Source organism: Mandrillus leucophaeus, unplaced genomic scaffold, assembly GCF_000951045.1.
Source record: "Mandrillus leucophaeus isolate KB7577 unplaced genomic scaffold, Mleu.le_1.0 Scaffold296, whole genome shotgun sequence".
In the NCBI taxonomy this organism is placed as follows: Eukaryota; Metazoa; Chordata; class Mammalia; order Primates; family Cercopithecidae; genus Mandrillus; species Mandrillus leucophaeus.
In genome coordinates, this window is record NW_012103098.1 from 326,842 (window position 1) to 342,615 (window position 15,774).

The window sequence follows — 15,774 nt, forward strand, 5'->3', positions numbered from 1 at the left end:
CTGCTTAGAATTCGGCTTTAGAATGGGCCCATGGCCAGAGTTCAAACAACAATCAAGTGCCTACTGAACCACCATTCAAGCATATTCTCACTTATGCATGGGAAGAAAAAGAAACTGCAGCCTCCATGGTGGCCCCAATTCATTATTAGAGCTGAGCTTTGGTTACATTCCCAATTGAGACACAAAGATTCATTGCCAGGACTAGCGCTCACATATGGTGAGGACAGAATCTAAGAATGCTTGTAATCATTGCTACACTTACAGAATTTGAACACATGTGAAAAAGCAGCATAGAAGTAACTAGAAAAGACACAAGCAAAACGTGATTTCTTTTGCACAGACCAGCTACCTTTCTGAAGTATATGTCATACTTTCTAGTACATTATGATTATTCACCAACTTTGCTTGTCAAGGTGATCAACACTATACATACAATCAAGAAAAGTGCCACTGAACCCAAAAAATATGAGTGATACAGTTGCTATGTTCTAGAATTAACACAATTTAGGGATTGGGGTAAAGCTCAGCCTCTTTTCCAGGGCCCCGTGGACTCACAGTGCTGTCGATGTAAGCTTCAGTCCACACCACATCATGCTCCTGGTCGATGACTTTGGGCCGGCTGAGCACGTGAAGGTATTCCATGACATTCTCCTGCACATCAGCCAAGGTGGAGATTTGAGTAAAAAATCCTGCCAAAACCCAAGGGAGGGCCAAATTTAGTAACAGACCTAAAGACCTGCAACTGGGAGTATGCATATGCCACGCTTTCTTGTCCCTTTTCTTTGTGACAACATGTTTAAGTGCAGATGACTGTGCCCATTTTAAAGATAAGATGACTGATGCAAGCTCTGCCTCCCGGGTTCACGCCATTCTTCTGTCTCAGCCTCCCAAGTAGCTGGGACTACAGGGGTCCGTCACCACGCCTGGCTAATGTTTTGTATTTTTAGTAGAGACGGGGTTTCACCATGTTAGCTAGGACGGTCTCTAGTTTCTTTCTTTTTTCTTTTCAATGTTAGCTCCTCTCCCCCATTTTTCTTTTCAATGTTAATTCCTCTCCCCCATCACCTACTTTATGAGTAGTAAGGTCATGTTAGAAAATACAGTCAAGCAAACGTAATAAAATTAAAATCAACCACAAACTCATCTCCCAGAGGAAGTTCCTGTTAATTCTTTGGAGAATATCCTCCCAGACTTTATATGCACACCACCCTCCCTCATATATACATATATGTATACACACACACAGAGTATATGTTTACACACACTGTGTGTGTGTGTGTGTGTGTGTGTGTGTGTATTCCCTGGCAGAAATGAGAGTCCTTTCTACATGACATTTTGTAACCTTATTTTTTCACTTTTGTGAGTCTATTTCCAAGGGAAAAACTATGAACCACAAAAATTAAAGGCTATTTCATTTTTATAAATATAACAATAGTTATGATTAATTTTTGAGTGCTAAGTGCCGTGAAATTTGCTAAACACTTGATCAATGTTGTCCCTTTTCTTTGTGACAACACGTTGAAGTGCAGATGACTGTGCCCATTTTAAAGATAAGATGACTGATACAGATGGAGATATGTTTTTTGCCTATGCTCTCTCAGGCATCAAGTAGCAAATACAGATGATGAGTCTAGGTTTGTAAGTCTCTTAATTTGTCCCTTTTACTTCTACTGAATTTTGCCCCTTGTATGTTTGAGGCTGAAATTTCAGCTCATATCATGATGTGGTCCCCAGCGCTGCCTTTTATATATGTTGGGTAGACATGATTTCTTTTCTTTTTTTTTTTTTTTTTTTTTTTTTTTTTTGAGATGGAGTCTTGCTCTCTCACCCAGGCTGGAGTGCAGTGGCACGATCTCGGTTCACTGCAAGCTCTGCCTCCCGGGTTCACGCCATTCTTCTGCCTCCGCCTCCCGAGTAGCTGGGACTACAGGCGCCCGTCACCACGCTCAGCTAATGTTTTGTGTTTTTAGTAGAGACGGGGTTTCACTGTGTTAGCTAGGACGGTCTCAGTCTCCTGACCTCGTGATCTGCCCGCCTCGGCCTCCCAAAGTGCTGGGATTACAGGCGTGAGCCACCACGCCCAGCCGGGTAGACGTGACTTCTAAGCAACAGAAACATTCTCAACATGCTGTTGTCTTATGATTGGGGACGCCATTTTGATCTTGAGCTCCAGGGCACTACTATGTTCCTGCACTGATGAAGAGTTCGGGGTCACATCTGCTTTGCTATGGGTTAGGAGATGTTAAAAGGGAAAGGGTGAATTGAACACAGGCCTGGATCCCTTGGAGCGAGCCCTTCATTCACACATTGATTGAAGGTTTTCTTGGTGTTTAGCATTGAAGAAGCAGCGATTAACAAGGTGAGCAAGACCCCTGCCCCCCTGGGGCCTGGCAGTTCTGAGTAAACAATTACAAAATGGTACATTCAACATTAAGCTAAAACATACAACAGGTACAGCCAATCAAATGTGGTTACCCTGAGCAAGGGTCAGTGTAGCTGGAACCTGAAGGATGAGGACCAGTTAGCCAAAGGAAGAGGGATTAAAGATAGTGTCCAGCAAAACAAGGAGTATAAATAAGGACCCAGAATCAGAGAGAATCAGGCCCCTTCTAGGAACTAAAACTAGCTCAGAACGGCTGGAGTTAAGGAGTTGGTGGAGTTGGTAGAGAGAGTGTAGAGACAGGATGATATAAGATGACAGAAATGGGCAGGAAGACTGTCACACAGAACTTGGGAAAGAGTTTAGACTTTATCCTGTAGACAGGAAGGATTTCAAGCAGGGGATGGACACAGATTCTTGTTTCCTCCCCATGCCTGTAAATAAGGATCTTAGGCTCATACCAGCTTCTACTCACCAAACAAATTAAAGAGAGTATGTGTGCCTCTGAGGCCAGCTCCATCGCAGCACTAGCTCCAGAGTTTATAGAATCTCTTAGTGACTAAAACAGGGCTCAGGATAAGGAAATACCAGCCTTTCTGTTGTCCAGAAAGGGTCGGGACGCACCCAGAGGATTTCTAAACAAAGGCCAGCTGGTTTGAATTTGGTGTGCCGACCCCAAACCAGGTTGGGACCATGTGGCTTCTGGGTTCCTGATGACAGCTCTGCATAGTGCTAATTAGCATGCATTGTCACTCCTGCCTGCCCCACCCTCCTGGCCTGGGCCAGAGCCTTTCCCATCCCAGGGGAAACAGGGCCCCAAAGGAATAGGCTGTGAGTTTCTGTCCTAGTTTGAGACCTGGGAGCAGGGCCTATGTTCACCTCTCTCAGCCATCAGGCACCATAGTTAGGGAGACCCATTTAGGATGCTGCTCTAGCAATGCTCCTACGTGGTTCCTCTTAGAGGCATGGTTGGAAAGGACAGGTTTTAAAAAGGTTTGCCAGAGGACAGGGAACACACCACACCCATAGTTATCATCTCTCCAAGCATGGAGGCTGCACTCAGCGTTTGACAAGAAAGAAAATATTTCACCTTTTCTTTAGTAGGCAAATCTTGGGCTCTACATAAAGGGTCTTGACACAGAGGACAAGCTAAGAGGGGTGCTACCATGTTGAAGGAGGGGGACACAGCTCAATAGCTCTGAACCTTTAGGATACAGGGATGAGCACTTTGCAGTGTCAAATAATTCTGTTTAGGCGCCTGTGCTCCTGGGCCCAGACAGCATCTTGTAGGAGTTCTTCTTGGTTGTCTGTATTCACATTTAATCCTCAAAGCCAGCAGTAAAGCTCCCTGACTTGGGTTTTCCAAAACAGTGCCAAGGGAAGAAAGATGAATTTAAGGAGGAGGGTAGGAGGGACAGGTCATTAGCATAGAGAAGGAGTTGGGGAAAAACAACCATACATTTGGAAAAGGACAGGGCTGAGAAATCATCCCCACTTGGTCTTGCTTATCACAGCCAAGGTTCTGAAAGATTACAGAAAGCTGACTTCTGTCTCCAGAGTGACAGACCCATGGTCAACTGTATACCCGACACCTCTACAGGGATAACTAGCAGAATTCTCAGGCGGAACTCATCCAAAGCCAACTCCTGATTTCCCTTCCCAAATCCATTCCTCTCCCAGTTGGTCATTCCCATCTCAGAAAATGGCACCACTGCCCAGAGAGGCCAAAACATAATTATCCTCGATATCCATCCTTTCCTCACCCCACCCCATATGTAATCCACCAGCATGTTCTTCTGATCCTATCTCTAAGATAGATCTAAACTCACTTCCCAATCTCCACTGCTTCACTACTCCAAGATGCCATAATCTCTCACCCAGAGTCCACAAGAGTCTCCCCACAAATCCCTCTCCTCCTTGTCTAACCTTCTCATAGCCATCAGAGATTGTATAAAAGGTCGCAGCAGATCATCATCTTCCTGGTTGAAATCCTACAATAGCTTCTATTTAGAGTTAAAATAAAATCCAGATGTCTTACCCTGACCTCCAAGACCCTCCCTGAATTGGTTCCACCTACCTGGGTGACCTCATCCCTGCTGTCTCCCTCTTGCTCACTGTTCAGGCTTGCTGGCCTTCTTTCCCCGCCTCTCACATGCCAACCATGTTCCCCCCCTCAGGGCCTGTGCACTTGCTGCCCTCCGCCTGGGACACCCTTTATCCCATTTTCCATGTTTGGTTCCTTTTTGTCACTCAGGAATCAGCTCAGAGAGGCCTTCCTTACATTCCTGTCTGAAGTCACTTCCTCTCCCTTCACCCTGCATCAGTTCCTTCAGAGGACTCATCCATCATTGGATTCTCACTTGCTTATTGTGTTCTCTCTAAATGGAATATCAGCTCCATGAAATGATTCAAAAATCTCCACCTTGTTGAGAGCAGTATTCCCAGAACAGGGAGGGCAGGTATGCAGGAGCCATTAGTAAGGCGGGAACATTCACTGAGGTCTTACTGGGATCCACCTTGCCTTTCTGCATGTGGGCCTCACGATGGCCCGATGCATACGCTCACCGCGTAGGGGAAGAAACACAAACTCAGAGTCAGTAATCTGTCCTGGATGAATTCGAATCCAGGTTCATTTGATTCCAAAGTCTTTGCTCCGAACCACTGAAGACACTGCGTCTTTCGCTGTTGGGAAGGGACAGGAGCGATGCTCCGAGCTCCTGCCCCAGGAGGGTAACTCTAATGGGCTATTTGTGTATTGTAGCTGGGGAACTTTGAGGATGGGGATGGGGCAATATATGACTGTCCTCTGAGGTTTCGGCAGTGAGCGATAACAAAGTTCTACTCAAAGCCCAGTCTATAGTTCCAATTTATATTTCACTATGTAGACTAGGGATGCAGATGTATAAAAAGGTAAGAAAAGATAAAATTTTAAAAATAATATTAACAATAACAATGTATGCTGCAAAGCTTATGCATATTTGATTCCAACCCATTAACATTTAAAATCTTTCTGAGTCTTTTTTTTTTTTAAATGTCTTAGTATAAGTTTTAGTTAACAAATGATTGATAATAGGAAATCACTAAGGGCTGGAATCTGGCTGTAACCATAGACACTTCCCTTGTTTTCCCTCTGTATTCTCTCAGCTGGCCACTTTCCCTTCCCTTTCCTTCTGTTTTTTTCCTGTTAAATTCTAGGTCTTGAATGTTTATTCTCTTTTTTAATGTGCTTTTTTGAACTTCATATATCATGTAAGAAAACAGAATCAGCAATCATTCGGTAATTACCAAGGAGCAATTAATGCTGAAATTAGCCACCTATTACAAATGGTCTGCTCATTTTTCTCTACAACATCAATTTATTTACCTTATTCCCTTGCAGAGCTCCTTCTGTGAACTCTGGGTTACAAATACTGCATGTGATAAACCATATGCAGTGCAGTGCTTTGTGTTTCTGAGATATTACCACCCTTCCTTGGGGATTTTTAGAGTCTTTTGCCTCAAAGCTGCCTGAGCACGAGAAGCTCCTGTGGTGAATCATTAAATACTCCACTTTGCAATGACCAGATCTGAGGGTACCAGGAGTCTGTCCTTGAAGGGCAGATCCTAGCTGTCTACCTCATATAGTGAGGTCCTCCTTCCATCTTTGGAGTGATGGGTGTAGCTTCCTTTGAGTCCTTTGAGTCTTTGAGTCTTTCTAAAGACTCTTTCCACCTTAAGCAAGGCAGGCTGAAAACCTGAGAGCCAGTACCAAAATTTCAGTCTCCAGAGGGTGCCGAGGTAAGAATGAGATTTAGGAGGGCAGTGAAGGTGATGCTCTGGCTTCCCTGGTTTGCATTCCCTATGAGCAATGGTGTTCTTGGAAGACGCTCCCAATACTGTGTTCTGTTTCATCTTCCTCCTCCTCCCTGTCAAGATCACACACTACTGAAAAAAAACACTTACTTCTATAGAAAAATGTATAATTTATAAATAGCTTCCTACCTCCCTGTTTTCTTTGACTTCACAAAAAACAAGCAAGAGGCCTGTTGAGTGCTGAGAACAGAAGAGCCCATATTCATGATGTTGGTAAGAATGGACATCAAGGGCAAGGAGCCCAATGGCCTTGGTGGGAGAACTGCACTCCTGAGCAGAGCTCTCAAAATCAGCTTGAGCTTCAGAGCAAGGGACATATCTTTTCCTTTGTGACTATGACTACATTTTAATTTCTAACTCCAAGTTAAAAATAAAAGAGAAAGAAGAAAATAATCTAAAGGTACACTGTGGGGAAATAGGAATGCTGTCTCTTTCCTATAGCTCTGTGGCTGCACCCATCACACTTTGCCATGGTTTCTCCTGGTCTCATCTTATCTACAGCCTTAACGTCCCCAACTCTGAAACATCAGGACCTGAACCATACCACTGTGCAAGCTGAAGCAGTGCCATTTCCAGCACATACAGGCTGGGCATAAATCCCAGCTCTGGCCTTTGTTAATTATGGCACATTGAAGTCGTTTCTCACCCTCTAGTTTTCTTTTCCTAGATTACCTCAAATGAAGAGAGATATGTAAGAGTTCTCTATGAATCACAGCTTTCTCCTCTGCAAAGAGAAGCAGCCTCACATCCGGTGAAAAGTTCAGGCTGGGGCTTTGGATCACCTGGACCCGAATCCTAGCTCTACCGCCTGCTGGCTGGTAATCTGGAACAAGATGCTAGTCTCGCTCAGCCTTAGTTTCCTTCTCTGTAGACAAAAATGATAACAGTACCTCAAGAGCCTTCGGAAGGATCAAAAGAGGTAATGCACAGATGTATTCTTTTCTATGCCTGGCACTTAGTGAGCAGCCCGCCATCCTTAGTTGCTGTTTTACAATAACAGCAAGCATCACCATCTTCATCGCCACTCAAAATCTCTGATTCTAAGGAATGTGTGCAATGAACTATGAAAAGGTTTTTAAATAGCTGCTGTTTGTACCTTCCTTCACCTGTCTTGAAATAGCAAAATGTTTTAATTGCCACTTTTCTCCTGCCCCCGCCTATGACCATTCCGGCCTCATAAATGTGAAGCTATCTTTTGGGGGACACTACATGTGGAAAGATACAATGAGGTTAAGAATCTTTTTATTGAAAAAAGATTGGGAGCTGGACCTTCCAGGAAGTCTCAAGCCACCAGTTCTCTTTCAAGTAAGGAGAGAATGACCTTTAGCCCACAGAAAAGGGGTAAGCTAAGCAGACGACAACACATGTGGCATTTCCATTGGACCTGACGATGACTGATCGGTTGAGAACCCAAACATGGAGGCCCTTCTTTATTTGCACAGCTGGAAAACACTCCATTAACTGTGATTTTTGAAGGAGAATCAACCAGTGCTTATTTAAAATCTTGGCATACTGATTGTTAGAGAAGGTCACCATGGCTTTGTGAAATATCTGAGCTAGTCAGTAGTCGGCCCTCTTTTCTGTGTTCCAGTTCACTTGTTTTTGAAATAGTGTGAACACAGAACTTTAAATTCCACCAGCCATTCTACAGTGGCAATGATTGTTTTAATGTATTTAAAATGGCTTGCTGCTTTGTCTCATTAGGGTTGGTTCCCTCAAGACAGGACCTACTTATGCATAAAATGAAATAAACTCACAAGCTCTAGGCCTCCCTGGATTTTGCTGGTAGACTGGAGGAGGCAGAGAACTATTGCAAGGGGGGTACGAATGTCCCCAGACATTCATTTCCAGAGGAAAGTGTCTGAGATCTGCTGGCTAAGAACTGTCTCCATGGCTACCAGACTCCCAAGGAAGAAGTCCTGCACAGATAGCAGGTCCTTGACCACTAACTCAGTAACAATGTGAGAGCCCTCATGATTCTTGCTCCCTCCCAGGGTCATTCTGTGGTCAGGCCCGGTGGGTTAGTTCTGCCTCCTTGGACTCTCCTTGGGTCTGCTCTGGTCCCTGAATGCTAATGCTTCATTTCACTGCAGAACTTGGCCGAGTCAGGGTGAAAATATGTAAGGGGGCCCTCTGGACCTCATGACACTTGAGATGAAAAATGTTATGCTGCCTCCATACTATAACAATCTGAGACTATAAACAATGATTTAATTAATGACCATAGAAGAATACTTGCTCACCGATGTTACGTGGTCCAAAACCCCTTAACTGACGCAACGTGAAGCCAATGTTTATATGGGCACAGATGACTGGAATATCACATTTTGATGGCATTGCTACTTTGAAGAGCGGCAAACAGTGACATTCCCAAGGCTCTTTACATAGAAGCAGAATGAGGAAGGTGAAACTATCGAGAGGGGCTAACTCTGGTAGCAAGGGAAATAACTGGATGTGGACAGGAAGGGAAGGAGAATTATCATGGAATCCACAGCCTGTCCAGTCAAGCAGCTACTATTACCTCCTTGGATTTTCTGCATTGCTGTACTCATAACTTATAAATCCTAAAGGCAATATTCTATAGCCGGGCCCTAAAATACTCCGAGTTGACTAAACTGTCTTCAAAAGGATGCCTCGAAGATTCTTATAAACAATGACTAAAACTAAATTATGGTGTAATATTAGTTGATTAAGACAAGACTTCAATTTGAGTAATTTTCATCAGCTGGACACAGACAGTGGTAAAAACAATAACCCATGACTAAATGCATACTAGCTGATGGAAGAATTGCAATCTGATGTGGCAAGAAATAACAGGAAATTTTTTTTTTAAATTTAAAAATGGAAAGAAACTTTTTTCAAGACCACAGAATAAAGGAAAAAATGGGAAAAGTATAGCTAACTCAAGGTTTTTAAATGTCAACAAAGTTCCAAAACTAATTTCAAGAAAGGCCTCTTCACTCAGAGGAACTCTGGGATCTACTCGGCCTCCATCTCCTCTGCCTGTGTTCTTCCTATAGCTCTCCCTGAAAGGAGGCCAAATGTATAACTCTGAGACAAGTAGAATTATTGACACCTTTTAGTGAAGCAAGCCAGACAATGAACGAAAACAATTGTAGAATGTGTTATTTTAGAGCTTCAAGGATATGTTAAAAACTTCCATGCAGCCCTTCCTTTTTCAGATGAGGAAATTGAGCCTTGCTTAAAAGACTGTTCAAATAAAAGCAGATAATTAAAGAAAATGCCAAGCAAAGGGAAAGATGGGTGGAGGTTTAAGAGCCTGCCTGTTCACCTATTCTTAGAGAACTTTCCCACACTCCCATCCACAGTGCTGAGTCCCCCAGAGCACTTATTTCTCCATGGGCTTCCTCTGCCCACACCCAATTCAGCAGGGAGAAAGAACTGGCCCAAGCTGGGTACCATAATCTCTTCACGGGGGTGAGAGGGTGAGGGAGGACATGAAATTAGACTTTAGATTTGCTAGTCAGCCTCGAATGGAAAAGATATACATTCTGCTTTCTTATATTGTGCCTTGCCCACAGTATTGTTGTGTGGATGGATGGGCATGCATGGTACGGGGTGGCCATTCCTGGCTATATGCATGCCATAGTAGGGAAGGTCTACCTACAGAGAAGTAAGAATGCCATGGACATGTCAGAAGAAACTGAGAAGGAATAGAAAAACAAAAACATGTCTTCCTTCTCCCTTGTGAGACCCAAGCTTCCCTTCCCACCAGGGTTCTGAGTCACTCCCCTCTCTCTCCAAAACGCCTTTTTAAATTTCAGGGAACAACTTTGGTGGCTTGCACCTAAAACAACTTTGTCTTAGGTCATGAAAACTGGAGCGAAGACCCAAAAGCCTTCACTCAGTCCTCTTTTCTCCACTAAAGTCCAAACACTGGAGCTTTTATGAAGGATGGCTTGGGAGACCCATTGAAAGCAGACTGCTGAAATCTATCAGTCCCAATCTACTGTGCAACAGGACCTACCTTCCTTTATTAGGATTTAGAGTCGACTTACCTATTTTTTCAGACATCAAAGGAGCACACACTGTGGTACGAGGTTGGGCTCTGTCAGAGCACTCAAGATGAAATCAGAGTCAAAGGCTGCTCTCGTGGAGCTTGTAGCCTCAGAAGGGAGGCAAACAGGACCCAGAGATCAACATAACATGAGAGAATAACTCAGGGCACTTACATACCAGAGACCAAGCTACCAACTTTATCTATATGGCATCATGTCATGCCCACAACATGCTTGAGGGGAAGGTATTGTCACCACCTCTGCTCTGTAGATGACATGACTCAGACCTACCCAGATAGGTTTGGTAACTTGCCCATAGTTGGTGGAGAGTGATTGCTCAATTTGGATACAAGGAGTCTGGACTCTCCCACCTATTAACTTGCTATGCTTTGCCTTCTTGGCTGCGTACAAAATGAAAAGAAGGCCTTCACAGACTGGGCAGCCCTATTACTGACTTTCCAGTGCTGTCCCCAAACTATTTGTTTCTGACATGCAACAGGGGATTGGTAATCAATTAACCTTATGAATATAAAAAAGCTAATGATTACTGAGCACCTCTTATGTCCTAGTACTGAATGAGGCACTTAATATGCACCATTTCATTAATAAGAATCAAAGGAAGAATTGGATACAAACTTTCAGTTAGACAGAAGGAATGAGTTCAAGAGATATATAGTATAACATAGTGACCATAGTTAATAACGATGTGTTATACACTTGAAAATTGCTAAGAGAATAGATTTTAGGTATTCTCATCACAAATAAATTATAAAGATGTAAGGCAATACATATGTTAATTAGCTTGATGTAGTCATTACACAATGTACTTATACTTCAAAACATCATGTTGTATGCCGTAAATATAAATAATTTTGTTAGTTAAAAAAATTAAAGGAAGAATTATTATTACCGTTACCATTTTGAGTATTTGAACATTGAGGCAAGTTAAAGTTGACCAACTTAATTAGTAATATAGGTAAAGTTATGCTATAAGAACATATCAAACTAAAAATCTCAGTGGCTCAACACGAAAGTTTATTTGTTATGAACACTATTTATAATTCAGTGTGGGTTGGCAGAGGCAAGGGACAGTGAAAGTCATCTGCTCCATGTGTTCACTCAGGGACCCAGGCTAATGAAGGCTGCTGTATCTCATGACTGTTCTGTCTGGACCATGTACCTTCAGAGTTCACTAGAACAGAAGAGAGTGCCAACACCACCACACTAGCTCTCAAACGCTTTAGCCCAGAAATGACTCAGGTTGATTTCACTCACGCCCTATTGGCCAGAACCAGTCTTGAAGTCCCCACCTATATGCAAGAAGGCTGCGAATGATGAGAGAGCATATGGATATTTGATGCACAGTAAATGTCTCTGCCATAGTAATTCTCCCAAGGCTACTCAGCTACTAATCAGAAGAATGGAAAGACTTAACCACTCCACTTGACTATGTCCTCAAAATTTGGTGCTGGGCGTAGTGGCTCATGCCTGTAATGAGGCCACTTTGGCGGGCAGATCACTTGAGCTCCAGAGTTTGAGACCAGCTTGGCTAACATGGCAAAACCCCGTCTCTACTAAAAATATAAAAATTAACTGGGCATTGTGGGGCACACCTGTAATCCCAGCTACTTGGGAGGCTGAGGCACAAGAAACACTTGAACTCGGGGGGCAGAGTCTGAAGTGAGCTGAGATCGTGTTACTGCACTCCAGCCTGGGCAACAGAGCAAGACTCTGTCCACAAAAAAATAAAAAACAAAAAAAACCCATAATTTGGAAGAAACCATTTCAAGTCTATCAGTAATCACTTAGATACACCCAGACTTTACCTTAGAATTATTAGAACTCTCTACTTTCTCATGAATATTCCTAATTCTGCAAAAGTAGGTGGAAGTTATTCAGAGCCAAGCACGTTGGGAAGACCCACCTTTGTTGGCACAGGCCATCCACTTTAGATTGTCTGCAAATGCAGCCTCTCGTCCAATGAGGTATGTGAAGATGCGAACCTGAAAGGAAGACAAATGCATGGCTGAGTGGCATTCACTTTTTGCCATCCTGCGCAGATCACATGCATGGCTCACACACATGTGGCTTACCTCTTTAATGCTCCATGCTTCCCATCTGCAGGAACATATTTAAGACATCTGAAGTATAGTCAGCTAAAAATGTATTCAAAACAGGGGTCTTTGATCTTTTAAACCATATGGCACTGGTGGTGGCTGTTTTCAGGTGTGCAAGTCATGACAGAGAAGAATAACTGGGAATGGGAGACTGGCAGCCTCATGGGCCTGGGCTTGCTTCACACATATGGACAAGTATCATCTAAGTCTGGACCAAATCCCTAACCATTTTCCCCATTCACACAGGAAATGCAGAGTGTGCTCTTCTTGGGAATAAAAACGCCCCTGAAAGACCCTCAACATTTCCCTCCAATGGTGAGGACAGGCTGCAGACACTCTCTTACCATCTGTGGTGTCTGGCATGATATTAGAAGATAATTAACTGAGATGAGAGACACAGCCTGTGGCCAGGAGACCTATGGGGAATCTTTCTAGTCTTCCTAAGCTTTTGGTTCCTGAAGAGCAAAGAACATATGTAAAAACCTGGCTTTCTTATTTTCTATTGGTTTCTCAACCCTCTCTTATGAGGTCAGAACTCTTTGAAACAAAGCATGACCTACCTGCCAGATGGTATTTAAGGTTAAATGGAAAAAATATAAGGAATGAAAAGGTTAAAATCCTTTAATTCAATTTAAAATGGTATGTACGTCAACACTACACAGTCCAAACAAAATCCTTCTGATGGGCCATGTGCAGCCTGTGGCCACCTCTTTGTGACTGAGGTCAATGAAGACATGGCATTAGATGAATGACACTCATCAGGTGGTATCAAAGGCTTTACCAGGTGATGTCCTTCCAGCTCCTCTAGTCTGGTGGGTCAAGTGCTCCTACTGCTCCTCCCCAGCCTTTGCTACAATTGTGGTTAGCTAGTATTTTGTGTAGCTGGTCTGTGAAGTCAATTTGCTTGCTAGGGTATCCACTTGACGAGGGAAGGAAGGGATGTCTCCTTTACCTGGCTGGGTCCTGATGGAGCACTGCACTTGGAACATTGATACTCAATACATGGAGACATAAAAAGATATAAATGCTTACAGTGGATTGTAAAAATGAATATTCTGTTTTAATTATGCATATCCTCAAATCTGGGCATTATAACTTGAAGGCTAGTTGTGAAATAATGGTTTCTTCCCAACTTAAAGAGATATGTAAATGCATGTTATTATTAGGGAATGTCAGTCTGTGCTCATCTGTGCTTGGTAAGGCCATGACTTTATTTATCATAGCTCCTGCAAGGGGGCTTTCCGGGTGGATGGGCAGGCAAACAGACCTCTCTCCAGTCCTCTGGCTCTTCTCCACACCACTCCCATCAGAGTCACATTTGGGAGTGAGGATATGGTTGTTTTGTTTTGTGTTTCTAAATTGGGAGATTCTGGCTTCTCTTGGGGAGAACAGAAAGCAAAGATCCAGCTGGGCACAGTGGCTCACACCTGTAATCCCAGTACTTTGGGAGGCCGAGGTGGGCAGATCATGAGGTCAGGAGATTGAGACCATCTAGCCAACAAGGTGAAACCCCATCTCTACTAAAAATACAAAAAATTTAGCTGTGCATGGTGGCATGCATCTGTGGTCCCAGCTACGCAGGAGGCTGAGGCAGGAGAATTGCTTGAACCCGGGGGCAGAGGTTGCAGTGAGCCGAGTTTGCGCCACTGCACTCCAGACTGGTGATAGAGTGAGGCCCCGTCTCAAAAAAAAAAAAAAAAAGCAAAGATCCAGCCTCATATTGCCAAAAGTGATTACCATTGACCCTGCTTCATATAGCTGCACCCTCTGTTCACTTTCTATGCCTGTCTACTGTCAGCACTTAACTGAGAATCTCTGATTGAGAGGAGAAACTGAGGCCCAGTTAAGTAAAGTGTTTTGCTTAATTTCATCAAAGTTTCATCTCATGAGAGAGGACTTCTAAGACCTCAGGATAGCTCTGGTATCTGTTTTCAACCTTTGGGAGATGCTGGTTTGGTCAATACAGAAGATCCCAACCAACTCCAAGGCCCAGAGCCAGCACACACAGAATCCAGGACGAACTGGAATCAAGTCTCTTGAGACCAGACCTATGCTTTCTCATAAATCTTTGTCTTTAATTTCAAATTTAAGCTCTTTAAAGGGGAAACACTAGACCAATAAAAACTTGTATCCCCACTGGCTCCTTGGCAAGCAAGAAAGCATAAGAGATGCCTCTGTGGAAATGAAGCAATGAGTCTATCTTTATAAACAAAGACCCAATACAGAACAACCCATATTTTTGAGCAAAGGTGTGTGGGTATCAGCCTCCTCTGCTGTCTAGATGAAGAACCTTCATATAAACTGAGTTCTCTTGGAGACATAGTTAAAACTCCAGAACAATACTGTGAATCACTAGCAAAACTTCTATAACTCCTCATTTAAAAGACAGCATCCTATTTGGAAAACCAGTAGGATCGCGCCAAACTTCAGATCAGACATGGCTGCTTAAGAATAATTGTGTTAACAATAACCACAATAATGAAAACCATCACCACGTCCCCTGCCTCACCAGCACAGGCCTACCACGACCACCACCACCACGGTGGCTACTACAATCAGCACCATCCCCTGGGTCAGGTAATGTGCTGAGGGGTTTATGGGTATTATATTTGTTTTGTTGGTTTATATGTTATTTTATTGCTTATGAAAGAAAATCAGAACAATGTTCAATATTTCCATTGATTTGTAGTCCTTGGCTCCCAGTACATTGACCTCCTTATCTGAGCAGAAATGGCATGAAAATGACTTGTTGCATGCCTGCCTACAAAATAAACATAATCAAAGGATGCTGGGTTCACACCCTACATCTCTCATAATAATGCCTTTCAACTGACCACAGAAGAAAAGAGATTTTACTTTAAAGTAGTTTAAAGTAGGAAATATTTTGGAGAGAAATTTAATAATAGCATTTTATATTTGTGTTTTTTTTTTACATAGTAATTTCACCCCTAAGCATTTATCTTATAGCTGGAACAACAAATAAAATGCTTACAGGGACTAAGAGACAACAAAAATGACAGAAGTTGTAGAAGAGAGTACATATTTTCTGGAAGCCCTAGAATTCAGATTCAGACATTTTCAAAAATACACAATTAAGAGTACATGGATGTTCACCTTCATTACTTGTAAAGGTCAAAAACTGTTAAATTCTAAGTCTTTCTTGATAGCTGACTGGCTAAAAGTTCATGGTACATTCGTGTAGTGGGCTATCCAGCAGCTATGTCCTCATCCATGATGCACTGGTAAAAGTGAAAAGCAAGTTGTGCATTTTGTGTAGCACAAAATTCCATTTTTTTCTAAAAGCAGCCTCACACTTTTTATTTCATAAATTTTATACCATTTTACAAATAAACTAGCATTGCTTTAATAATTAAAGATCATTTTAAGTGAAAAGAAAGTAATGACA

The 15,774-nt window shown here is 42.8% G+C and overlaps 1 protein-coding gene across 1 annotated transcript in view; it reads right to left on the minus strand.

Moving 5' to 3' along the window:
• The window catches only part of CACNA2D3 (calcium channel, voltage-dependent, alpha 2/delta subunit 3), an 801,189-nt gene that overhangs the window by 303,465 nt on the left and 481,950 nt on the right, over positions 1 to 15,774 (minus strand). Inside the window, exons 11-12 of the mRNA XM_011986171.1 lie at positions 12,176 to 12,254; positions 556 to 689 (exon numbers count right to left, since the gene is read on the minus strand). Coding sequence (XP_011841561.1) covers positions 556 to 689; positions 12,176 to 12,254 — 213 coding nt within the window. The remainder of the gene's footprint in view (positions 1 to 555; positions 690 to 12,175; positions 12,255 to 15,774) is intronic.